Raw genomic sequence first — 25,867 nt, forward strand, 5'->3', positions numbered from 1 at the left:
CAGCTACATCAGTGTTTAGATGTTTGTTTGCAGTTCTAGCTTTATTGGACCAATGGGTAAAAGACAGAATGCAAAACAATGTACAACAAACACAATAAAAGACAAGAGCATAAAAATATTGGCACAAATAGCAGTTAATGTACAGTATGTGCAGCAGGTTAACCAATAAAACGTACTTAGAGCAAACCGAATGTGCCACACCTGAAGATTGAGTTTACGATATACAACATAGAAAAACAGCAAATCTTCACACATGATAAGCTGAAACCAAATATTTACTATTCTTGCACAATAATCACCTAATAATTCATAATGATCAAATTTATTGTTTGTGTGCTACACAGTATGTTTTTCTTTTAATACTTTAATATAAAGACAGACAGGATTAGGTTTTTGTGAGGACTGTACCTGAGCATCAGTCATCAGTCTCTGCTTATTTACACTTTTTAATGCCTGTTTTGACTGGACCTAAAAAAGGGCTGGTTGACACTGAACCCCAATCCAGTTCACAGCACTGGAGGTCAGCACATCATCCTCTGACACGTAAACACCCATGCACATCGCGCTGTGCTGAGTTTGATCCAGTGGTTCTCACAGCTGGAGGGCGTCCTGCTATGTGAGTCCTGGGAGCGTCCCAGACCTGTGAAGGCCGTCTTTGTGCAGACCTCTCCAGGTGATCATTCCTCCTGCTGCTGCCTCATAGAGCAGCTGTTATGTTTCAGACTTTGAACGATGCTCTCAGAAAAACGCCTCACTACAGGAAACTTTGACGTGACACATCAGCTGTCATGGAGTTCAAACCTGCGACCTGTCCGTTATGTGAGGGTCTGTTCAGTCAGTGCCACATAGCGCCGCTCACCCACCGTGGACGCTGATGTTTTACGGTTGAATCACTGTCAAGTTGACATATACATTTTCTTGTCAATCAGACTAATCCTGTCACCTTTATAATAATCTGACACCTGCCATTTTGTGCTCACACATAACCCTCAAAATAATAACGTGTTGATTCAAAGTGCCACTGTTCACTACGTGCATAGTGGAAAGCAGTTAAACCCTGTTTATGTGCAGACTGTTGTGCTTTTGTATCACACAGGTATATAATTAGAAACTGTTTTGAAATGATGTGACTTTTTACACAGGAGCTTATCCACCCACATGTGTTCATCTCTACTCAGCTGGCTGATGTTTTTATGTTATGTTTACTCCTTGATCAGTGTAGGGGCTCTAACCCTTAACCTCAGTGAGTGTTAATACCACGCTCCAGCATCACAAAGGCAGAATGAGGGTTTTATTTTCTCAGCTTGTTTGTTAAAGGTTCTTAGGTTTAAGGTTACTGGGATTAAAAGTGCTCCAAGGAACTCTAACAGCATAAATGCAGAAAGCCTTATTTTCATGTATAGTTCAAAAAGAAATATTAAAAAGCACCGTCTCTGTCTATCACAGAGCTTGCAGAGGGTTGATAGTTTCTCAGGGAGATATATTTCAGACGTTTAGCACCTGTGGCACCTTAATACCTTAACACTGGAGTGAAAGTGACTGCAGCCCCTATAGCTCTGCCATCTGCTGTGTTGTTACAGTAGCAGGGAGCAAAGTTTACCCAGGGTGACTGCATGTGTTAATGATTGACAACAGCCTGGCGCCTTGCAGAGATGCTTATATGAGACCTGAGAACATGGAGATACAGGTGCAGGGAGCGTGTATCTGGGTCATGAATATATATTTATATGTAGGAGTTCTTCCACTACATAAACCCTGCACTGGTACAGGTGTACTGGGCCAGTATATGCATGTATAGTACAGGTGTTCTGTAGTCAGAAGTCTGTGTTACTGTGCAGGGACCTGGACACAGTCGGTGTCTTTTTATTTTGCTGAAGACACCAGTCGATTAGCAGGAAGTTAGTGTCCGATAACTATAATAATCTATTGATCCTGTTGAAGTGAGGAAGAAAACATGTTTTTCCTTATGGAAATGAACAGTTGACCCCAAAACAATGTTTGCACACGCAGGTTTGTTGTGTTTGAGCAGCAGCTAACGGTGACTACTGTTGGTAAACCTGAGCTCGTTATTGCCGTCTAACATTACAGAGCCAGTTGGCTGACTTTGACTCTTCTGCTGAGTGTTCTCTACTTGAACTACAGTACTAAAACTGAATATCTTTGATTTGAATAAAACAGAGCTCAGAGAACGTCTATAGACTCAGCTAATGGATTCACCCAAAAGGTAATTGAATAATGTAACCGGAAACAGATGCAGATTTCTTAGCTTGTTCATCCAGTTTCTCATGTTTGTCATAGTTAAAATGTTTGTCTGCATGTTTATATTCTCAAAGTCACATCATAATGAAAAAATACAAAATTTACAGTATTTTCAGAAGTAAGATTGAAGTGCCAGAGTTTTAGTCACTGACAGTCCAATGAAGATGTTGTGAATATTGCTGTGAACAGTTTTTACCACCCTGCTCCTTTAAACCAGCAGCAGTTCTGCTCGGAGCCCCTGCACACAGGTTTTCCAGGTACTGTGCAGCATCTTGGTGAAGCTGCCACGGTTGTTCAGTGGATTCAGGCTGTTTCACTGTCTTGTCTCTTCATGTGATCCCACACTGACTCAGTGATGCTGAGAATCAGGGCTCTGTGGGGGCCACACCATCTGCTGTTGCTTCTTCTTCTTCTTCTTCTTGAACACAGTTCTTTAGGACTCTGGCTGGATGTTGAGGACTGTTACTGAGGACTGTTGCCTCCGTGATGGGACTGAGTGGTACATGCTAGACTTTTTAAAATTTAATATTAATCTTATTTATTTTTTGAGGAAGTAGCTGGAACCTGTACCACAGTTACACCAAACCTTTCTAACCGTGCATGAAGACAGCATATTACTTCAAGAATCTGTTTCCAAAGCCTGAACTTTTGGTCGTTTGGTCAGGATGACCTCTGTTTTGTGTTGTCTTCACTGTCTGTACATGCGTGTGATTGTCAGCGCAGCGTCATGATTGTTGACCAGCGGATTGTGGCCATTTCCGCTGGAGATTTGCATCGACAGCTGATGACGGTCGTGTTGCTGGGTCACGTCTGTCTTCCTGCTTTGAGGACCGAACAGAACAGATGTTGTCATAGTCATCTCCTCTCACTGTAATCCTTTATGTAATGTTTAGCCTCGCTGGCTTTTGAGGCCCAGTAGCGACAGCAGTGACTGCTAGGAGAACGTTCGCCCCCACAGGAGACGTGACTCACAGCTGTGTTTGGTTCTGCTGTGATGAGTGTGCTCATATTTTTTTGTTGCTTGAAGTTCGTCGCAGAAGATGAGATGGTTTGCTTGAATGCTGACACCAAAATAGAAGTGGATTATTTATTTATTTTAAGAAATGCCTCTTTATGAAAGCGTTAAAAATACACATGATTGACACCAGGAAGAAATGTGGAGCAGAAATGTTCTGAGCTCTGTGGTGTACAGCTTATGAAATGGAATCACTGTTTTGGCATTTCTGTAAAAAAATTGATTTATGCCTGTGATAAACTAATATTTACAGCTGCACAGATCAACAGCGTGTAAAGCTTAATCTACCAATAATTCAGCCACCAAGAAGCCTGACTCTAGACTTAATAAGTGGCAAAACAACAATTCATGAGGCATCTTTAGCTGGTTGGTTGGTCTGGAGCTAGATGAGGCTGAAAAACAGCACCTTTCTTTAAATAAGTGAATAAAGTTCATTAGAAACCACCAGCAATGAGGAGAACAACGGTCACAGCAACCTGGTGTTCCTCTACCAGTAGACCTGTATCTAATCAAACAGCTTCCAAGGTGAGAAATCCTACAACACCCAGGATGCATTGTGCCTGGTGCATCCCCATGTCCTGTCTGTTGTAGTCCCATTTAACGCCAACTTCCTCGTGACGAGAGAGGAAGACCTTGAGGGTTTTAGTCATCATGGTGTCCAGGTTGGACAGGCCCCACAGAGGAAGCATCACTGTTATTACACCCACAGGAGTCTGGCTCTGTCTTTAACCTCCACTGTTTATACCCATGAGATGGCAGAGGACCCTGTGTGTACGTACACTAGATCCTACGAACTGACCTTGAGGTCAGGGTCCAGTCACCTGCTGATTCCATCCGTTGGAGCTCTCTCTCTCTCTCTTTCTCTCTCTCTCACTGTAACTCAAGCCCACTCGCCCAGTAACACGGGGCTTTCCCGCTTTATACTGAGTGTGTGTGTGTATGTGCAAGCGTGCGTGTGTGTGGACTGTATTTAAAGAGTGTGTGGTGCCTGGTCATCTTACACCTTCCAATGCTTTCCTTCCTAGACTTGTGTTTCCACTAAAATCTCTGCAGCGTGTGTGCAGGACAGTATGAGCTAAGAATAGTAAAGTGAAGTGCTGAAGTATTTTCCATTAAACAAGCAACGTTTTGTCCCACACTCACCTTTAGTAACTTATATATCCTGAAAGAAATCACTGGCAAAGTGGGAACACGTAATTTTCAATTGCTGATTCCCAGTTATTTTCACCATGGGATTTATCTAAACTCTCAAATGTCCATACTTGTACCAGCCTCGGGTATCTGTCAGGTTCCAGTTAACATCACATATAAATATAAACTTCACCTTTCAAATGCAATCAGAGTGTTGACAGAGGCGTCAAGAAGATGAACATATGCAGAAAATATTCCAAAGAAAGCCTCAAACTGTAGGAACAAAATGGAAATTCAGTGTTAAACTAAAAGCTAATCCAAAAGTCTTTAGTAGAGACGGGCTGCCTGGCCCCCTGTGGAAGCTTTGGTAGAATTATCTGCAGAGAGGCTGTATTTTGATTTTAGCTGAGGTGCATCAGCATTTTGCTAAATACTCCCCAGTTTGAGCCACAGTATGTGAAGTTATGAAGGCCTCAGTTTGTGTTTTTGAGAATGGGGGGGTCTGGATGCACCGTCCAGCTTTGTGTGATTTTAAACTTGGTCTGTTTGTTTTGGAGGTCCCTGACTCGGGCATTGCCTCATACACAAATCTGAAATCTAAAAATTTCCTCCTACTTCTCTTTTCTTGGTACATTCTCTTGGATTAGCAGAGGATTTGTGTTTGTTGCTCCTCCTAAAGTTTCTTCTGTTTTATTTATTTATTTTTTATCAGAGTGGAGCTAACAGTGAGTCCAACATGTTAATTCAACATTAAAATAGCAGGTATTTACCAGCTGCTAGACTCTGTGTTCAGTAGTTCGATGCTGTTATGTAATTAGCTTAAATTAAAGGAGCCCCCGTGGTGAGACTTCCGAGTGCTGTGTCTCGCGTGGTGTGAATCGCTAAGCTGTTTTCCACCATTAATTAAGCAGCAGCCACTTCTGTGTTCGGCTGCCAGGGGAGCCCAGACGAGAGCGTCTTCTGCAGGAGGGCAGGGAGGAGAAAACCAGGCTGAGGCTGCAGCAGCTGGAGCAGAGCACCAGTGTTTCCTCAGGCCGGGGCCGCGCTCATAAAGTATCTCAGAATAGTCGTGTTGATATGAGACCGCCTGCTTCATAAGAAATAGCGATGCTTTTATAGTTGTGTGACCTGGTGTCAACAGTCGTCCTCACGGTTTCCCAGAACACAAACTTTGACTTTACTGGTTTTTATATAGAGACTGAAACCTCTGAACTGGCCATGTAGCAGGGAACTTCCTCTGTTGGCCAAAGAAAATTAGTGATTTCTGTCAACTCTGTCCAACACTGTAAAGGGACACGTGAAGTCTAGTACTCAGAGCTGTGACAGGTTGGTCATGGTCCGGCGTCACGGTATTGAAGCTGTAACAGGAAAATTAAAAGGCTTCATTTAAAGTATTTGTTCACTTTGCTGCTTTTCTTTGTCTCGTATGAAAATGAGATATTTTGAGTGTTTTCACTCTGTGCTCTGGGATAATTTTCACAGCTTTCACTTGAGTAGAGTGAACCTCTTTCCATCTCCACAGCCGTTGTTGCTGCTTTTGTGGAAGATGACGTCCTGACTCTTAATCTTATTTTGAGAGATACTGGTGACGATTTAGATTTGAAACAGGGCTGGTTATTCTTAGACCTGTTTTATTTTATTTTTTTTACACCAGCTCCAACCCCATCTGTCACTGACCTTTACCTAAACACTGTCGACTCAACTTCTGCTGTTCCCTCCTGAAGCTCATCGACCCGTCAGAAAACTTAAACATCGGGAAACTATCAGCTCTATGTTTCTCGTCTTCCTGCCACAGTAGATAAACCCCACATTTCACTGGCCACTGGGACAGCCCCTCACTTTTACTACTGTGATATAGACAGTAATCCTCCAAATGAGGGTAGGATTATACACCGAGTGGATCAGCAACTACCCAAACACTCGCATTTTCATCCTCTGGCCACAGTGGCTGCTGGATTAAGGATCACATTGGTACCAGCTAAATGGATTTGGGAATAAAGATGGATGTTAAAAATGGTAAATGCCCTCAGTGATACGGCCACTTTCAGACATGAAGGGGCTTCAGTAGGACAGATTGGTCTGGTCTCTGTCTTTTTAAATAAAAGACTGCAGCTTTAGGAATGTTTACCTGCTGATACAGTCTGTAGGGGACGTCCTGTTTAACCACACACGTTTATATTAATTCATTTGTTAACTATTTCTGATCAGGGAAAAAAGAACTAAATAAAAAAAAAAATTAAAAAATCCTGATTGTTCAGCCCAAAACCAGAGTTAATTATCTGAGACCGACTGATTATTTGAAGCCTGGGTGAGAGCTTTATCACAGTGAACGTCACATTGAATAAACTCATGGCTTTTATGAAATAGATTTGAAGATGTGATCTTTAAATCAGTTACTCACAGCCCTGTTAATGCTTATGTGTTCAGTGTTAAAGCTCCTGGTTTTTATCTGTAACTACTTGATGTCCCTCATTTCGTAGGATCCTGCTTTTACAGACCGGACTGAGTTTCACACCACGAGCTGCTCTTTGTGCTGATGTGTGTCGGCGTTTCTACTCCAGGGTTTTTCCTTCTTGATGTGGTCGTTTATGGTTTTTTCTTAGCTACCACACACACACACACACACACACACACACACACACACTCTCACTCTCTCTCTCTCTCTCTCTCTCTCTCTCTCTCTCTCTCTAGGTACAGACACTCTTCCATGCATTCTCTCTCTCTCTCTCTCTCTCTCTCTCTCTCTCTCTCTCTCTCTCTCTCTCTCTCTCTCTCTCTCTCTCTCTCTCTCTCTCTCTCTCTCTCTCTCTCTCTCTCTCTCTCTCTCTCGGTACAGACACACTTCCATGCATAGTCTCTCTCTCTCTCGCTCTCGCTGTTCCTCTCACACATCCATACTCTCTCGCCCTGCTCCAAGCTGTGCTCTGTCTCTGTAGAGGGATTACTGTGTCCTGTGTGATTATTTGTCTATTAATAGCTTCCTTTAAGGCTGTTCACATGTTCATACAGAGGCAGAGCTGCAGGATCCAGAGTCCCCGAGTTACTGCAACACAAGCTGACCCTGAATCCTGCAGCCACTAATCACTGTAGTGATCTACAGTGTATTGTACTGTACTGTAGTGTACTGTAATGTACTGTACTGTACTGTACTGTACTGACCTGCACACACTCCAGCAAGAGTAGAAACAGAAAAACTCTGAACTGAAAAGAAGCGAACTTTGATTTGTGCACTAAAGATATTATTCCATCATCGTCTCGATACATATATTTGACTGCACCTTGATAATTTACCTGAGTGTGTACAAAATCAAATGAGTTATGGTTTGTGGTGTGTGTCCAATTTGAATTGTTGACAAACAGCACAGCCAACCCTCCACATCAGGCTCTTTAAAGTGTTAATACTCATGTTACTTGTGTTTTCTCATGTATAATGGGATGTGCCGTAGTGCAGTGCATGATATTATTTAAAGTTCATATCGACCATCCCTAATGTGTGTTTGTTTACAGAGATGAGTGCACACATATACACACACACACTCACTATTGTAGTGTAGCATTTTGAAAATCTAGCTCTTCAGTTTAGTTTTGCACTTTCTTCTTCTGCTTCTTTTTTATTAGCATTTTTGCATTTTATTTGATAGCTGACCATGTAGAGGCAGTAAATCTGTGGGAAGAACCACTCAGCTACCGGGGCACCGCCCTCCTTCTTGTTCTCTTAACAAATGGATCATAATATGTAGGTTGCCGTTGTTCTGTTTTTTTTATATGGCCAGAAGTTTGGAGACACGACCAGAGTTTTCTGTGTATGGTCCAAATGGCCACACCAGCAGGTGGGTCAGAGTCCGTTGTGGTAGGGGAGGACGAGATAGTCGCACAAACACAGTATGATGCTCAGCTGTGCACAAAAATGGATGTAATCAAATCTTACTTTCCCATCACCCACCAGGGCAGCGCTGCATCACTGACAGTGGATTGTCTGTCACTTGGTCGTACACATACTTGACGTATTGTCAGTCTGATATGGGGAACTAGCTCTTTGTCTGTTAAATGCTCCACTTTCTCCTCCAGCCCGTCCCTGCCTGCTGTTTGCTGCTCAGCAGGAACCAGCCAGTGGCTTTATCCCAGTGTTTTGTTTGTGCTGGAACCAGCAGCCTGATGCTGCTGGGAGCTGTGCTGAGGGGGAACCAAAACAGTGATTCTGAATTCTTGTCTTCGCTCTTTTATCTCACATCTTCCTTTGATGCTCTGATCGTATCACATGCAAGTAGGACTGCGCTCCGTCTTGTTGGATTGTAAACACTGACTAGTCTTGAGATCGTTTTCTGTCCTGTATGTTGTGAGGTCTCAGTTTGAAATATATTTTGTTAAGAGTTAAATGCATCTGCTGTGATAAATGACTTGTTGTTGGGGGGAGTGTTCTTCCACCCCACCAAGTGTGGGGAGCAGGGATTAAGGCCTGCAGAGCCCAGGACTCCTGCCAGTCTGTCAGGGTTTGGGTTTGTTTGTGACTGGCCTGGTTGGACGCAGGCTCAGTGAGCTGAACTGAAGCAGGAGGCCAGCGGGTCGTGAGGAACCAGTGGCATTTGGATCAAAACATGTTCAGTATAATCACTTTCAATGAGCTCGATGGATTCTGCTGAGGGTTCTTTCCCAGAGTAGGACTCTGCACTTTGCCTCAGTCTGAGCTTCAGGAGGAGGATTTTCCTGCCGACCCTGAGCCTCATGTGTTTAAGGGAATCTGTTTTCCTTTGTTTCATCATCCAGCACTTAATCAGTACTCCTCAGACGTTAATATTAACGCGGGGTCGGGCCGGGCCTGTTGAGTTTTGGCTATGACCCTGTGGGTTGAATAATTGATCAGTGATCGCTCTGAACACCCGAATATTATGACGAGGTCAAAAGGTCGTTCAGCTGTTAGAAGTTTCTCTGCTGTTTGTGACTCAGTGTGAAGTGTGGCAGAATCCAAGATGACAAACAAGAGCTTTGAAGTGCAGTTTTGCAGCACACACACACACACACACACATACACAGTGTTACTGGTGTGCTGGTTTCAGAGCAGCTTATCTCTTACATAATATTGGCCCAGTTGTGCTGTGGGACGGGGACATGTGGTCTGTTTGCTGTTCGTCTCTGTGCGAGGCTGAACTCTGCGTGACCCTCTACCTTGTCTGGCACTGTGAGGTCAGAATAAAGATGCCTGGCTCTGATTGTGCCTCCATACGGTTTGTGACAGCTCAGCCTCAGAAACACTCAGTGGATAATGAGGCTGTTGCACTCACAGCAGGTTTGCAGGGAAGATGAATAAGTAAAAAGCTAATGCGGAGCAGGAAACTGAAACCTTTCCCACCTGAGGCTTGTGATAGCAGCATCTGTCGTTTGCTGACAGACACTTCTGTTGTGGGGACCTTAATTCACTGACTGTTCCCCTGCTATGCCCACATCTTCTCAGAGGTTAGACTTCCTGAGCTAACAGTTACACAAAGCACTCAGTTTATCGCCACAGACGTTTCAGTGTCAAAGTCACTTTGTGTGTCAGCAACAGAACATCAAACACCCGTAACCGTGTCACATTAGAGCCTCAGTAATAATCTCTGTGCTTGTCAAAACAAACTCATCTGTGGCTTTTTTCCTCTTTATGTGTCTTTATTGGTTCTTTCACTAGATACTGTCCTGGGAACTCAAATGTGGATCTAGACGGTGTTTTCTGTTAGTCTGTCTGTTCTTTGTGGGTTTAACTTCAGACTGTCTGCGTTGGTATCAGATGGTTAATTACCGTTGTTGCAGGGGTCTGACCTCAGCAGGCGTCATTAACATGCATGCTGCAGATTTATTTCTACGCCAGTTTAACAGAAGTCTCATCTTTCTCTTCCCCTCTGTCTGTGCGTGCGTTTGATTTGTGTGTCTAGACGTGCCAGCGCCGGAGCAGCCGGAGCTGTTCCTGAAGAAGCTGCAGCAGTGCTGTACTGTCTTTGACTTCATGGACACGCTGTCAGACCTCAAGATGAAGGAGTACAAGCGCTCCACGCTCAACGAGCTGGTGGACTATGTGACCGTCAGCCGGGGCTATCTGACAGAGCAGGCCTACCCTGAGGTCGTCAAAATGGTGAGGAGGGACAAACGCAAGTGTTCGGCTTACTCTTTGAAGCCGGAGTGATATTTGAGCTATGGCACAGACACAGAAGTGGCTCTTAAATAGGTTTTTATCAGTTTTGACCAAGGTCTATGTAGGTAAAATAATCTGACTTTGTGCAGCAACAATTAAAAGTCGAATAGAAGAAAGGCCAGTGTTCTTTCCATCTTCTGACCCGTTGCAGGGGTCACTGGCTGCACTGAAGGCTTTTCTCAATATAAACACACGTGATAGAAAATATGACCAAGTATTGTGTAACAGATTGAAGCACACAACAGTACAGCTGGATAATATGCGTCACATCTGTAGTAATAATCCAAGCCACAGAATGTTTTCACTCTGCTTCAAAATAAAAGCACAAACAGGAAATGCTCTGAGCTAACGGGTTTGACTGAAAACAATTCTTTAAAAAGACGTGAACAGATGTTTGTGTAGGTTTGTGCTGTGGGACAGACACATGCCCACAGTCAGTTGTTCACTGGTCCTCTTGGTGTTGTTCTCCAGGTGTCTCACAACATATTCCGGACCCTTCCGCCCAGTGACAGTAATGAGTTTGACCCCGAGGAGGACGAGCCCACGCTCGAGGCGTCCTGGCCACACCTACAGGTACACACCGCTCAGACAGAGAAAGTGTGTGTTCACTGATTAACATGTTGTACCTTGAAGGGGGGTTTGTTCCGGGTCCAAGCCCAGAGCAGACCCCAGGTCTGTTGTCTCCCCAGGTCTCCTTTGAAAATGAGATGCAAATCTCAGAGGAGCTACCTGGTTAATGCCCCTCGTTTTTGTTTCATTTGCCATTTTCAAAGTCAGAAACATATTTTCTCTATGTCTGAAATCCAGACTAACACCTGACCCTGACCCTTCAATCCACTGCAGCCTCAGTGTTTAGGGCTGTTATTTCTAAGAGGAGCTTTTTAATCAGCTTTTTGTCTACAAAGCAGGAAAATGTCTGATGGTTTGTCTCCAGAGTTTTTACTAAGAACCACATTCAACACAAAGTTAAGCTTTTTTTCCTTCCGTCTCTGTTTCATCCTCCCTCTTCTCTCCAGTTGGTATACGAGTTCTTCATCCGGTTCTTGGAGAGTCAGGAATTCCAGCCCAGCATTGCCAAAAAGTACATAGACCAGAAGTTTGTCCTACAGGTGAGTCTGAGTCGTCTGCAGGTACAGGTCTTTCTACTGTCTCATGTCTGTTTCTCTTTGTTTCCATTTTCATCTTTCTGCCTTTTCTTTTCTGATTTCTCTTTTTTTTTGTTCCTCTTTATTTTCGTGCCAACTCCCACTTCCCTTCTGTCTCTCCTCTCATCGCGTCTGTATTTCTTCCCTCCGTCCAGCTCTTGGAGTTGTTTGACAGTGAGGATCCTCGGGAGAGGGACTACCTGAAGACAGTCTTGCATAGAATCTACGGCAAATTCCTGGGGCTGAGGGCTTTTATACGAAAACAGATCAATAATATTTTTCTACGGTGAGTAGACCCCGCCTCCTCCTCAGACCTGAGGATGTTTCTGTAGAGGCTGGTATTTGTCTCTAGTGTGTAATGACAGGATTGTTTTAACTGCATAGTAAAAATGTAAAATGTACTGAACCCGGTCCCTGAATGCACCATAATTTGGTTGTATGCTCGTATAATGACAATATAGTAGTAACACACTCTAGCTGATGAGGCCGTGTTCCTCTTGTAATTATCATTTAATGCCAGTCAGAGTCACCTGTTGATGGACTTTGATACCTGTGGAGTGTGGCGGGACTCGATGTCCCGCATCAGATCGTTTCCTGGTATCGTTCCTGTCGTTCTGGTCGTCTGACTCTGGTTTACTTTGCCAACTTGGCCCATTTGTTTTGGTTGTTTGACCTTTCTGTCCCTTGTCTCGCCTCCTGTCTGTTGTCCCTCCTTTTGTCTGCCTCTCTTGCAGTTTTGTTTATGAGACGGAGCACTTCAATGGGGTGGCTGAGTTGCTGGAGATCCTGGGGAGGTATGTGGAGGCCCCCGACCATCTCACACACACACACACACACACACATATTTACATTCTGCTCTGCTAACTGATGCTTTTTACCAGAGTCACTCAGACCTGAGAGCAGCACTGATGTGTCATATCTATATCTATCATATAGTATTGATAAGCTGATTGATTTGGCTCCAGAGAAACAGGATTTGAACAGAAATGTGAGGTTCAAGGTGGAAACAGGAGCAGAGTTTAACATGTAGGTGACAATGATGAATCCATGAGGTTCAGAATGAAGCAGAAATAATTGAATTCATCCATTTTGTTATTGACATGAAAATTATCTGATGATTTTTCTGATCATTTTTGTCTCGACATCAAATCGTTTCATGTCACTCAGCTGTCTCTTCCTCTGTGGACAAACACCTCGATGCCTACAGTCAAACCAGTGACTGTGTGATTCTCTCCTGGGGTTTATTATTGTTTGTGTACTAAATGTTAAATCAGTCACTGTAAGAACTGATCGTTTGTCCGTCCACCCAAAGCTGCTCAGTGTATAAACCGACCCAGTGTTCTGTGAGTCTGGAGTCTGAAAACAAGTATTGTCTGTTCTCTGGGCCTCAAGGTCAGACCATCAGTTACATCTTGTTATGTCTCCTCCAGGCTCCATGGCCCTTTTGTCTGCTGCTCATTGATCTTCCACTTGCCTTCAGAGCCTCATGCGGCTCTTTCATGTCTTCATGTTTAATTGATGTTTATATTTTCTCCCCTCTGCTTTTTTCCCCCCAGTATAATCAACGGTTTCGCTCTGCCGCTGAAAGCTGAACATAAACAGTTTCTGGTCAAAGTGTTGATCCCCCTCCACACCGTCAGGAGCCTGTCCCTCTTCCACGCACAGGTACCGTGAGCTGCTGTTGAAAGTAGGGCTGAGTTCCAACACGTGTAAATCTCTCATTATTTACTAGAAAGGGCTGTTTTGTCAACTCACAGGAACATTACCAGTTTCTTACTTTAGTTTTCTGTGTGAGCAGCTGTAACTAATTCACACTAACTGTGTGAAAAGTGTGTCCATAATGTGTCTAAGCTGCTGTCTGGACTCAGATTGTTTTTTATGTTCATCAAATCAACCAAGTGTTTCCTTCTGTTACTGCTGAAGCTTCATTAGTCAGTGACATGAGAACCTGACGAGCTCTGACCTGTGGGTTCTTCTCTCCCTGCAGTTGGCGTATTGCATTGTACAGTTCCTAGAGAAAGACCCGACATTAACAGAACCAGTAAGTTTTATTTCTGAGTTCACGATTTAAGGCAGCTGAGTTCACGATTTAACGTTTGACATCTTTTATATTTGTCTAAGATGCTTTTGTCCTGTTACTGTTTGTTCTCATGGATTTCACTTCTGTTGGTTATGCAAACATGTACCCGCCAGCTTCCCTGCTAAACGTTGAAAATATAATATAATATAAAGTTTCTGCCAAATGGCCCAATAATCAGATGCAACGATTCCTGCCTGAAAAAGTCTGAACTCTGTGCTCCTCTTCTTCTGCTCCTCAGGTCATCAGAGGCTTACTGAAGTTTTGGCCCAAAACCTGCAGTCAAAAAGAGGTGAGGCTGTTTCTCCAGCTCTGAGCCGTGTGGTGGCACTGTGCGGTTCTGTGTGCGGTTCTGGTAACATGTCCTCCTGTTCTCGCTGCAGGTGATGTTTCTAGGAGAGCTGGAGGAGATCCTGGACGTCATCGAACCCACACAGTTCGTCAAGATCCAGGAGCCACTCTTCAAACAGATCTCCAGATGTGTCTCCAGCCCACATTTCCAGGTCAGTGAAGGACTGACCCAGGATCAGTGGGATTTCACTGAAGCGCTGAAACAAACATGGACAGGACGTGTTTGACACTTTTCTGGTTGTTACTTCATACATGGATGCTCCTGTGTCCAGGTTGCAGAGCGAGCCCTGTACTACTGGAACAACGAGTACATCATGAGTCTGATCGAGGAGAACTCCAGCGTCATCCTGCCCATCATGTTCGCCAGCCTCTACAGGATCTCCAAAGAACACTGGAACCCGTGAGTGGCTTCATATACCTGTCAAGGCTCATCCTTTCCAGCGTTTCTAGGGTTTCTGTCTGAAATTCAGGTGTCACAGTGTTTTGGTATGGGATGTCTAAGTTTGTTTTCACTGTGCCTTTATGTTCCCACACTAAATGATGACGCTGGGATTTGGCTGGTGTGCAGAATCATCAGCTGCTCCTCAGTTTTCCCTCTTTTTCCATGCATGATGTGTTTCCTACATGCTAAGCTGTCCACAGCACAGAGCTCTGTTTACTGTAAACTGCAGTGAACAGAAGTTTGTTGTGCAGGAGAAAAGTAATTCCAGGGGAAAGTGTCTGTGGTGTGAGAACAGCTGTTTAGTGTGACACCGAGACCACACAGTCACTGGAGGTCAATCAGGTGCTGAGAAACCAAAGCAGCTCAGCAGTCGTGGGTTTCCTAAGACCCCCCTAAAGGGACTGAAGCTCAGTCTTAACAGTAAATGTGGACGGCAGTGCTGGTGCTGTTACTGATGTGAATCTAATTCAGTCAAATCAGTGGAGCACAGTGTTGGAGAGTTTTCAGCTGTGGGGATTTTCAGATGCAGAAGGAAAATTTAGTCTCTTCATCTGTTTTACAACTTGAGAAAAATCAAATCATTTTTTTTCCCATGAAAGTATGAACAAGCTACAAGCTGCACTTTCAGTTTAGTGCACCTGAGTAATGACTGTGATGTGTGTCGTGCTCTCAGGGCGATCGTGGCGCTGGTCTACAACGTGCTGAAGGCCTTCATGGAGATGAACAGTTCCTTGTTTGATGAACTCACAGCCACTTACAAGTCGGACCGCCAGCGGTAAGAAGCCGTTTTTCTTCCCATCACTGTAAAGGAAGTGATGACAGCAGGAGTGAAACATCTGCTGGATGAATCCCAGTGGCTTTAAGTGATTCTCAGGGTCTGTGAGTCTCAGCTATGGGAGAAATTGCTGTTAAATTTGATAAACACACTTTAGGCCCCTAGCGATTCTCTGACTTTTCATCTAGCGCCATCATGTGGTCAAAGTTGTAACTGTCCAACACATTCCCATCAGCCTCAGCTCTGCTTTGAGCAGGTGTGCAGAGCTGCAGCTGCAGGAAATAAAACCTCGGCCTCTGTGTTTGTTTTTCTCAGGGAGAAGAAGAAGGAGAAGGAGCGGGAGGAGCTGTGGAAGAAGCTGGAGGACTTGGAGCTGAAGCGGGGCCTTAGGAGCGACGGGATCATCCCGACTTAACGAAGACAGTGCTGCGCTCCCCTCTCCTCCACCCGCCTCCTCCCTTCCACCCCTCCTCCTCCGACTCCCCCTGCCCTCCATCCTGACCCCGACTCCCCCTCGACATCAGCCATGTCTGCCCAGAGCTCCGAGAAATCCCCGATAAAGGCCATGGTCTCTGGATCAGCACGGAGCGCCCGCTGGTTTCTTAATTGTTTTTTGTTTTTTTTTTTCTTATGTTTTTTTTTTTTCTCTCCTGTGTTTGTGCAACTTACTTTACAGTAGATTCATAACGTCTGTTTTCATTATTTCAACAGCACTGTAAATAATTATTTTTCTTTTTTCCCTTAAACTGATATTATTGCAAACAGAAAAACAAAACAGTAATAATAATAAAAAAAGGAAGAAAAAAATAGAAAATGAGAAAATGACTTGTGTGGGAGGGGGATTTAAACAACAACAAAAAAACCTTTGGACTGTAGGACGTGAAACCAACTCTTGGAAACAAAAAAACAACAAAAAGAGAAGATGGACTGATATGAACTCTCCATCCTGCTCCTCTTCAGTCTTGTATGTAACTTTTATTTTTCCTGGTTCTCTTTGCTTCTTCTCTTGTTGCCTCCATCTTTCTGTTCCCTCCCTCCCTCCTCTCTGATGGTGCGTCTGTCTTTTTTTGACCCATGTGGGATGTCTGGACTGATTCTGGACCCCCCCCCTTGCACCCTGAGGGTTCTGTTAGGACTGCCCAGTTTCTCTGGCCCTCCCTCCTGTTCTGAACAGGAACAAACTGAATAAAACACATTTAAAGACATCAACAGGGACTTTCTCACTGCACACACACACACACATTTAAATCACCAGTTTGGGTGCATTTACACGCATGTTCATGGAGTCCAGCACGTAAGGTGGTGGGAATATTTTTGAGAAGTGATTTCCTCAAATGTTTTGTGATGTTTGTGTGGCTGCTCAGTACTTCACTCCCAAATTAAACAGCTGGTTCCCACAAGTCGCTTCCAAAACCAGAATAACTGCTGCTTTAATTCTGACTTCACACAGTGTTTGAGCCTAAACCCTAAAGACAAACCACCTCCCTGATCTCCATGCAGGCAGATATTTCCTGGTAATGATCTTATTTAGATATTTTTTCAGTATAAACAGCAGGACTGACCAAAATGTGACCACAGACAAAAGAACAGTCTCCACCTGGATTACTGACCATTGGCCTTCACCTTTTTACGTCGCCCGAGCATGATGGGAACCAGTTCAGTCTCCGAATGTGATGATGCCAAATATAAACAGGAGTGAGAAAACCCACTCAGTTTATAAAGTGAATACAGAAGCTGACAGACACATGGTTGTTGTAGACGGCCCTGTGCAGACTGAACAGCTCTTTGTTTTAGGTCAGAGCTGTGCCAGAACATGTGCGGCTCCGCTCACATGCAGCACTGGACTGAGCACAAAAGGCTGAAGGTCATTAAAATCTCCCAGGTGACTTTGCTGTTTAGAAACAGGAAGAGAAGAAACATGTAAATGCATTTGACTCATTTCCTCCTCCTGCAGATATGGACTACTCCTCCTCATCACTGCATTATTTCCTCCTGCCCTCCGTCTGTTCCCACCCCCCACCCTCACGTACCTCACTACACCAGGTGTCCCAGGTATCAGTCTGGCACTGGTACCGCCCCCCCCATCCCAAGCATAAACAGGGACGTACAAAATTAACAGAAGTGCTGAGAGGAGCAGCAAAAATCTTCCTTCTGTCGCCAATCGCCTCGCCTCACCCCTGTCCTCCCACCTGTCCGCCCAGCAGGAAGTGGGGGGGTCCACATCGACTTCACAGTATTACAGCCGTGACAAAAAAAGACAACCCTGTACGTTGTTATTGAATGCAGTACACTGATAATCCTGTATCTTGTAGTAATTTAGCCTGTTTTTTGCTTAGGAAACTGTGGAGAGGAGTATCCAGTATATACAGAGGTATTATGGAACAACACTATTTATGGTCGTGCCCCCACCACCACCACCCCCCAAGTCTGGTTTTTCCTTTTTGTCTCTCACTCCTCCCTCTTCTCTTGGTTTGTACCTCGCTTTGGATTTTGAGGAAGTTTCTGTTGATCATTGGATTTTTTTTTTTTTTTCTTTTTTAGTTGGGGAGGGAGGGGTTCAGGGGTCAGAGGTCAGAGGTCATCGGAGGGGGGCTGGGGGAGGGAGTAGAGCGGGAAGGAATGGAGCAGACCACATTGCCCAGATGGGAGTGTGTCAGTGAACCTCCCCCCTCCCTGGCAGATTTAATGTGCTTCACAACGGCCCAGATATGATTTAAAAACAAAAAAGATAAAAAGGGTTGGAGAAATACAAATGTTTAATTATTTTAAAAAATAAAGAGATATTAAATTAAACCTGTTTTGTCATAAAGCCCAGATGCTGGATTGCTTTATTTCTTGGGTTCCTGCTGTGTGCGTGTGTGTGTGTGTGTGTGTGCGCGCGTGCATGTGTGTGCGCGTGCGTCTTGAATTATAATTTAAAAAATGTCCAGGTGTGAACTAGTCTGAGTCAGGATCACCTCCAGTGTGTTGTTGCTGATGGTGGGAACAGGTCAGTCTGTGCGGTTTGATGGTTTCTGGGCAATAATGGTTTTTCTGAGCCACAGAGGAAGGAGACAGATTTTAGATTAGCACCAATAATGTAATAAAGAGGCTCATCTAAACCAGAACTGAAGAAACAGGGAGATGTTTGAAGAAGGAGAAAGAACCTGCCACACTGCAGGTTCTGGTTCTGGTTCTGGGCAGAGACATACTGGGAGATGCCAAAAGCTGTGAAGTAGCAGAGCTTAAATTAAAGCCCACCTGTGGTTGGACCATCTCTGACGCCAGCAGTCCTCGGAGAAAAGACCCACAGGTGGCCCTTGGGTGCTGACAGTACAGGTTTGGCAAAGCTGCAGGTCTTCTAACCAAGGAGAGCTCAGGAGACGGTCAACCAGACCTGGACACGCGGACAGAGGTGGACTGATTAACGGGCTGAGCAGCGCGTGGACCCACTGGGTGAACAGGGGGCCAGAGGAGACCAGGTTTCAGCAGTGATCTAAGACGATTCTGGATGTTTCCCAATGTGCCGCTGCCGCAGGTGAGACAAGCAGCTGCAGGTCAGCTCAGAGTTTCTGTCTCTTACTGGACTTGAACCCTAATCGGTCTTCGTTTCTCTCAGGTGAGACCACCTGACAAGCTGCTGCAGATACAGAGCAGTGCTTCAGTTTTCCACTAGAGTTCACCAGAGACCTGCACTTCACAGACGGGCTGCAGGAAAACAGCAGTAATACTAGAGTACTACCCATCACACCTGTATTTACACAGGAGTACAAGACGAAGGACGAGAACCAGGCAGCAAATTAGTTAAAGCGAATAAAACCAGAATAGGGTTTTAAGGTTTCAATGGTTTTACTGCTAATTAAATAAAGAGTTTAATGAAGTAATGTTTTGTTATTCACTGACTAAACTTTCAGATCATCAGGCTGGAGATCCAGAGCCCAGGGTCCAGACTGCAACTGGTCTTCTTTAGTCCTGAACTGGAACCGAGGCACCGTCGGCACAGGTGAGTCCTTCACTGTTGGGCCCACATCTCTGCAGAAAGACTTTAGCGGATGGGTGGATAACTGAACCGGCCTACTGGGCCCAAGGGATCAGGTGCTAGACCGGATCACCTGTCTGTGTCCTGGGGCCCGTTACATTATAATCAGTCTGTGCTTTAATGTCAGTCATTAGATCTAAATTCCAGTGGGCTGGACCAGAGTGAGACCAGAGTGGGCTCAGTGTGTGGCTCAGTCGGAGTACATGTGGGGAACAGAGACCATGGGTGAATCCCAGTTCCCTTATTTTATCAGTCCTCAGTCGGTCTGGAACTGGTCCTGGTCCACCATGACGTCCCAGAGCTGGTGTTTCTGCTCTGAGGAGACAAACCACCAAACGTGCAGTTCGTCCTCGTCTGTGACCCTTTGTGAAGTTTTATTTTTAAAACCAGTCTTATTTTGAAAGAGCTGCAGGTGGATTCTCTGGGTGAACTTTACTCTGTAGTAGCAGGAGCTGACCTGAAGGGGGGGGACACGCTCTGTGTTCACTGCTCTGATCTGCACCTCTGTTTGGATCTGAGAGCATCAATTAAGGTGAGTGAGTACGAATTATTTATTCCGGGGCACCGTGGAGAACTTTGAGGGACAAATCCCAAACTGAAGGACTCCAGCAAGTGCACTGAGAGCACAGATGTCATTTGAGCGATTGATTTGTAATTTGAGGCCTTGAATTGCTCATTTGGGGCCAGGATTTAGTAAAGCTATCCTCCCCAGACACCAGCCGGGCTCCTGCAGCTCTGTTCCTCCTCCAGGTACTTTCTCCTTCATTAGTTTTCCAGTCTGCTGCTGCAGCAGCTGTGAGCGGCTCCTTCAGCTCTGCTGCATCCAGAAACCAGAAAATCAGTAAACCTGCATGCAGATGTTTTTCTTCTGTTTAAAAGTGTGTTCTCCAACATAAGATCTACATGTGAAGAAGACGTTTCTTTCCATCTCTAAATAAACACCAAATAATTTTGGCTAAAAAAAATAAGTGTAAACAGGAACAATGCAGCCACAGACTGTGCCTTGGTTATTAGACACTGAACCTCCTTCTCTAAAGAGACACACACTCTGACGACTTCACACGGCGTACTTGGTGCTGCTGAGAGGTGTTTCTAATATTCTGTCCACCCCACTCAAAGTAAGAATCACGTGTCTGTGTCAAACAGCAGAATTATCTTTAATAGTTTGGGTTTTTGTGCAGCATTAAATGAGCTTTTCTTCTGATTGAATCAGTTTTAAAACATGATAATAAAAACCAGGACTCGAATAAAAGTCTTTTTATTTGGATTTGGGAGTTTTGTCCTGCAGGTCAGTAAAGACACAGGAGCAGGTGTCAGATTCTTTACTTTAAGGAAGCAGCTGGTGATATTCAGTGTGTGAGTCCAGATCCCGGGTCCTGAGGCTGGCAGCCCCAATGAATGTGGTGTCCTCAGCGTAACGTGTGTGGATCCAGAACCTGGTTCAGCTGATTGGTGCCGTAGACCTCCATTGTGGTCCAAAAACCCCCCATTCCAGGCAGTTTAGGAGCTCAGTGGTGTTCACAGAGGATCTGGATACATGTCTCTGACATGGATGTGAAGCATCGCCACACACACGGCAGATCTGAAGGGAAGCAGCAGGACTCCAGGCCTGGGATGTGGACTCGATGGGAAAATCACTTAGGGACTTTCCAGCTCTTTGTGTCTGTCAGGCTGAGTCATGTCCTCTCTCACACTCTCTTCACGCTTTTATTTTGGAGTTCACAAAGTTCCTGCACTGAAAAAAGAAAAGGTCTCACGCGGCCCGGCTGTGTCTTCCTGCTGCCAGATCACTGCAGAGCAGCGTCCCCTCCTCTGCACCTCCTCTGCACCTCCTCTGCACCTCCTCGCTCTCTCCCCGTCGTTTGCTCTCCATCCCTCTAATCTCTCATCTCTCCTGTTTCTTTTCACAGTATCTGTCTCTCATCCCTCCATCGTCTGATCTCGTCCTCTCCTGCCTCCCATCTCCTTTTACTACGTCTCCTATTTCCATCTTATCTCCTCCATATTCTCTTCTTTTTTATGCTCTACCTCTTTTCCTTATCATCTCCTGTTTGATTCATCCTTGTTTCCTCTCCTCTCTGTCTCCTCTTTCTCTCCTTATCTCCACACTTCTCTCCTACATCCTCCTTTTCTTTCCTTCTGTCTTTTGTCAGACCCTCCCTTGCACCTAGTGTCGTCTTCTCTCATTTCCCCCTTTTCACCTGTTTCCTCCTCTCTTCCTAACACATTCACCTCTTTTTCCTCCTCTTCTTCCTGTATATTCTTTTATCCCCGTGCAGTAATAACTGTATATTTATTCATCTGAGCCTCTGCAGACACATCTTTACTGTTCTGCATCAAAATGACACTGAGCGCTGAGCAACGTGTGTGTTTTTGTGACGTGTGTTTGACAACAACATGAATGAGATTAAAGCTTTCAACCTTTTTCTTTTCATTAATATATAAAATATTTCACCGTGTGAGTCCTCCCACTCAGCTGCCATAAATAAAGACACACACACACACATACACACACACACACACACACAGCAGCGATGGATGCACAGTCTGTGATTTACTACAGGGCTGCCTCTGTGTGTGTGTGTGTGTGTTTGTGTGTGTCAGGTTGACTGCTGCTTCTCTATAAACTGACATGCTGTTGTACGAAACCTTATATGCACAGGCGGCACGGTGGAACAGCGGTTAGCAATCCAAGCGTCACAGCAGCAGGTTGCTCCAGCCACCCCACCACCACCCTGACCTGGACTAAGTGGTACAGAGCGGTGGTTCCCAACCCTGATCCTCAGCAGGTGTGTAGTTCCAGGTGATAAAATAGGAGATGTCACCTTCAGTGATATATCCAGAGATATAATGGGCCCCTGGGCACAGGAATGTGAAATGGCCCCAGCTCTACTGCACAGGAGCAAGACCCCCGATGATTCGATGACATGTAACAGTTGAGTGTGTTTAAGGCTGGACGGTCCCATGTAGACATGAGGTGTCAGTTTATGCTGGAGCTTTAAAGGATGGCAGGTCTGACACGGTTTACCTGCAGCACAGCTGTGGAAAGGTGCACAGTGAGACTCAACCCTGGATCCACAGGCTTGTTGTCACAGATTGAGTGTAAATCAGAAACGCCCCCGTGTTTCAGCTGCTAAGACGTGTTTCAGCTGCTAAGACGTGTTTCAGCTGCTAAGACGTGTTTCAGCTGCTAAGACGTGTTTCAGCTGCTAAGACGTGTTTCATCTGCTAAGACGTGTTTCATCTGCTAAGACGTGTTTCAGCTGCTAAGACGTGTTTCAGCTGCTAAGACGTGTTTCAGCGAAGCGTTTCCAGAATGACATTCGTTCAGAATCATTTGTTTTCCTCTAATTTCTCGGTGCCTCGTGTTAATATCCCCGTCGATAAGACGATGACTTACATCTCCTCCCACACACTTCATTAGTGTAGTAACACACTCCTGAGGTGAGTGTGTTTATTAACAGCAGGTCTGGTTCATGCTGTCACTGTGGACTCTGTACCTCCGGGTGTCCAGACCTGACCTGCTTCCAAATCACCTGTTCATTTTGTCACGTGTTATGTGATGCTCTTCTTTGTCACTGCATCAGTTTCTGTTTTTAGTTTGGGTTTATGTGGACTGGGCCGCCCCCCCTCCTCCTGGATCAGTCTGAAATTTAATCTGGTCTCAGGTGATTATGGAACATTTTCCCTGTTTATTGCTTCTTATCATGATGCAGTGATTGAACAGAAAAATTTGCCATAGCGTCAAACAACATGGCGTTTTGCATCTTGTATTTCTAACTGGGACTACTTCTTCATGGTTTTTTGTGTTTGTGTGTTTCTGCTGAGTTAATTAATCCCAGTAAATGGTGCAGACACTCTGACAGAACCAGGCTTGTTTATTAGGAAGGAAAGCTGGGAAACAAGAAAGCAGGCAGGTCTGAAATCCATTGAGGACTCTAAACATCCATTTTCTGCCGTTTCAAGGCTGCAGAGCTAAATATTTAACACGACTTAATGCAGCCTGCTGAGAAACAGACTGTCACATCGTGTAAAAACCACTCCTCACCCTCACACGGCCGCTCTCCTTCCAACTCTTGGTGTTTTAAAAGCCTGACCTGTCTCCGCTTTTCTCCTCACAGCCACCATCCGAGGAACAGCAGCACTGAACCTCGTGATCCGTAGGTCCAGAGGTTTGTTCATGCACAGATACGAACCCATGGACGGGTGCACTCGTTATTAACGGTACTTCTTATCTCTCATGTGATCTCAATCCTGTGTCATGTCCTCATATCTCTTTCTGCCATGTTTGGTCCTCTGGTCCTCTGGTCCTCTGGTCCTCTGGTCCTCTGGTCCTTTGCCAGGCAGTCCGTTCCCCTGAGCGATGTCAGCCCCAGTGATTTCACCACAGCTGCTGGGAGCTCAGAGCTGTGCAGACCTTTTGTTTGGAATTTGTTCCGGTGCCTGCAGGCGTTTTTGGGATGTGACCCCTACATTTTATTTGGTTCTGATATTTTGGCCATTACCAGAAACTTACTTTGTCTTAATCAGCCATCGGAGTAGAGCTGCTCTGGTACCGATGATGTCCCATTGTATTTACTACAAACATGCTCCCAGCGTGAGTCATTTTCATGGCTGCTGAGTTATTGAGTCCTGTCTTGCTGGAAATAACAACTGGATGTTCAATTATTTCCTGTTGATTGACCTCAGATCAGAGTTATAGTTACAGCGTGTGCCCTGAGCTCCAGCAGCATTAACAGCATCCTTTCTGGTCCAGGTGTCTTTTTTTTTTAATGATGACATCTGTGACCTGAGACACTCAGGTGACTAACAGGTGGCTTTGTCCAGCTGAGGTATTTAACCGAGATCAGCTGGTTCCTTTCACCTGCAGAGCTGCAAAAGGTCATAGATGCTTTTATGTCCTCACACCGGACTAAAGCTCTTTATTCTGGTATCAGAATAAAGAGCTTCTGCTGCTGAGGCATCACACCTGTTCCTCACTGGTTACCTGTGAGTAACCGGGAAACATTTCAGTTTCATTTCGTTACATGTTCTGGTCTCATTTCACATCGGATCCGTTTTTTTCTCCTGTGGACTTGTTGTTTTCTCATGAACCTTGTCTTTATGTCAGGACATCTTTCATCTATAGTGTTGTGCTCTCACATGTCTCTGGTCCACCTCGCACCTTTTCCATGTTTAGACGTGTGTCATGATGTTTTATCACTGACTTCTCAGTTCAGCTCGTCATGTATGTCTCATTTTTGATGTACTGTCATCATGTTTACCTTCTTCAGCCCTGGGATCATCTAGTAGCTCTGGACTCCTCTCTCCTCCCCATGCCCCATGCCTTACTGTCAATAAACCACCTAAGCCTCCTATTGACATGGAAACCGAAGCCGTTAATAGCCCACTGTGGGCGACAAGGTGACTCACTGTGCATCTTTTGGAAAAACTTCTCCCCACAGCTGAAGATTTGTTTGATTGCTGTTTCTGTTGCGGCCGATCGAGGCTTGTTCCTTCGCCGCTGCAAATGTTGCTGATTTCATCTAGTAATACATTTCAGCCCCTGAGCTGGAAAATCAGCCGAGGTGATCAGTTCACTTGTCACCAGGCTGCAGCCTGTTACCGAAGAGACATCCAGACCAAGAAAAGTGACTGGAGAGATTTTCTCTTCAGCGTGTCACTGGGGGAAGCAAAGCATTATGGGGACTCAGCCAAAGGTCCGTGTAAAACCTGAGGTTCTTCCGTGTTTGTCTTAGGGTGTTGAATGTACAGTATTTATAAATCCCCAGGCAGCTGCAGTGGAGGATCAGCTGGAAAATTAAAAGTGAGTTAATATATTTTGATATTTTTCTTTTGCAGCTTGTTTGGGAAACTTTCATCTGAGAGTGAGGGTAAAGTGACCCCCTCTAGGATTCTTCCATTTGTTTTCAAAATGTCATGAAGCGTTTGGTCAAAGTGGCAGAACAATGTCAGGGGTCCTCTGGATGTCGTCAGGATACAGGAAATAAGCAGATTTCAAAATAAGACGTTGTATTTTTGACTGTTAGTCCTAATGATGGATTAGCGTTAGAGAATAACACCATCATTTTGTCCTGATCGTGGCTGTTGCTGATATAAAAGTACTTTTCTGTGGCTGACCCCCAGCTGACAGTGTGGTGCAGGTGTGAATGTATCTGGTGCTTTATTTCCTAAGGGAAAAGCAGCATGTCAGTCCTTCGTCTCATGAACAGCCCCTGGTTCGGCTCTGATTGTCTGTTGTTCGTCTGTTGTTCGTCTGTTTGCTGCTGCTGAGGTTTTTATTTGTCTGCATCCTCCTTTGATGAGGGTCTTTCTGCCAGTGCGTCTGCTGGTGTGTATCCCAGATTAAGTCAAAGCTACAGGAGGACTGTTTTTATTATTTTAGCTTGTGTCCTGAGCTAACACTGAGAAGAGGACAGGCAGGTTTATTGGAACATTACTGGGAACTTAAGGGACCAGGACACAACACGGTGCCCAGAGATTAGAGGCCA

The 25,867-nt window shown here is 45.0% G+C and overlaps 1 protein-coding gene across 4 annotated transcripts in view; it reads left to right on the forward strand.

Moving 5' to 3' along the window:
* The window catches only part of ppp2r5eb (protein phosphatase 2, regulatory subunit B', epsilon isoform b), a 32,020-nt gene extending 14,423 nt beyond the window's left edge, over positions 1–17,597 (forward strand). For all 4 annotated transcript variants that reach the window (XM_026300129.1, XM_026300138.1, XM_026300120.1 and 1 more), the window contains 12 exons: positions 10,312–10,508; positions 11,040–11,141; positions 11,585–11,677; positions 11,869–11,999; positions 12,448–12,507; positions 13,270–13,378; positions 13,701–13,754; positions 14,032–14,082; positions 14,174–14,293; positions 14,414–14,541; positions 15,257–15,358; positions 15,674–17,597. In XM_026300129.1, the coding sequence (XP_026155914.1) occupies positions 10,312–10,508; positions 11,040–11,141; positions 11,585–11,677; positions 11,869–11,999; positions 12,448–12,507; positions 13,270–13,378; positions 13,701–13,754; positions 14,032–14,082; positions 14,174–14,293; positions 14,414–14,541; positions 15,257–15,358; positions 15,674–15,773 (1,247 nt within the window). In that variant the 3' untranslated portion in view covers positions 15,774–17,597. The remainder of the gene's footprint in view (positions 1–10,311; positions 10,509–11,039; positions 11,142–11,584; positions 11,678–11,868; positions 12,000–12,447; positions 12,508–13,269; positions 13,379–13,700; positions 13,755–14,031; positions 14,083–14,173; positions 14,294–14,413; positions 14,542–15,256; positions 15,359–15,673) is intronic.
* The last annotated feature ends 8,270 nt before the right edge of the window (positions 17,598–25,867 follow it).

Source organism: Mastacembelus armatus, chromosome 22, assembly GCF_900324485.2.
Source record: "Mastacembelus armatus chromosome 22, fMasArm1.2, whole genome shotgun sequence".
Classification (NCBI taxonomy): Eukaryota; Metazoa; Chordata; class Actinopteri; order Synbranchiformes; family Mastacembelidae; genus Mastacembelus; species Mastacembelus armatus.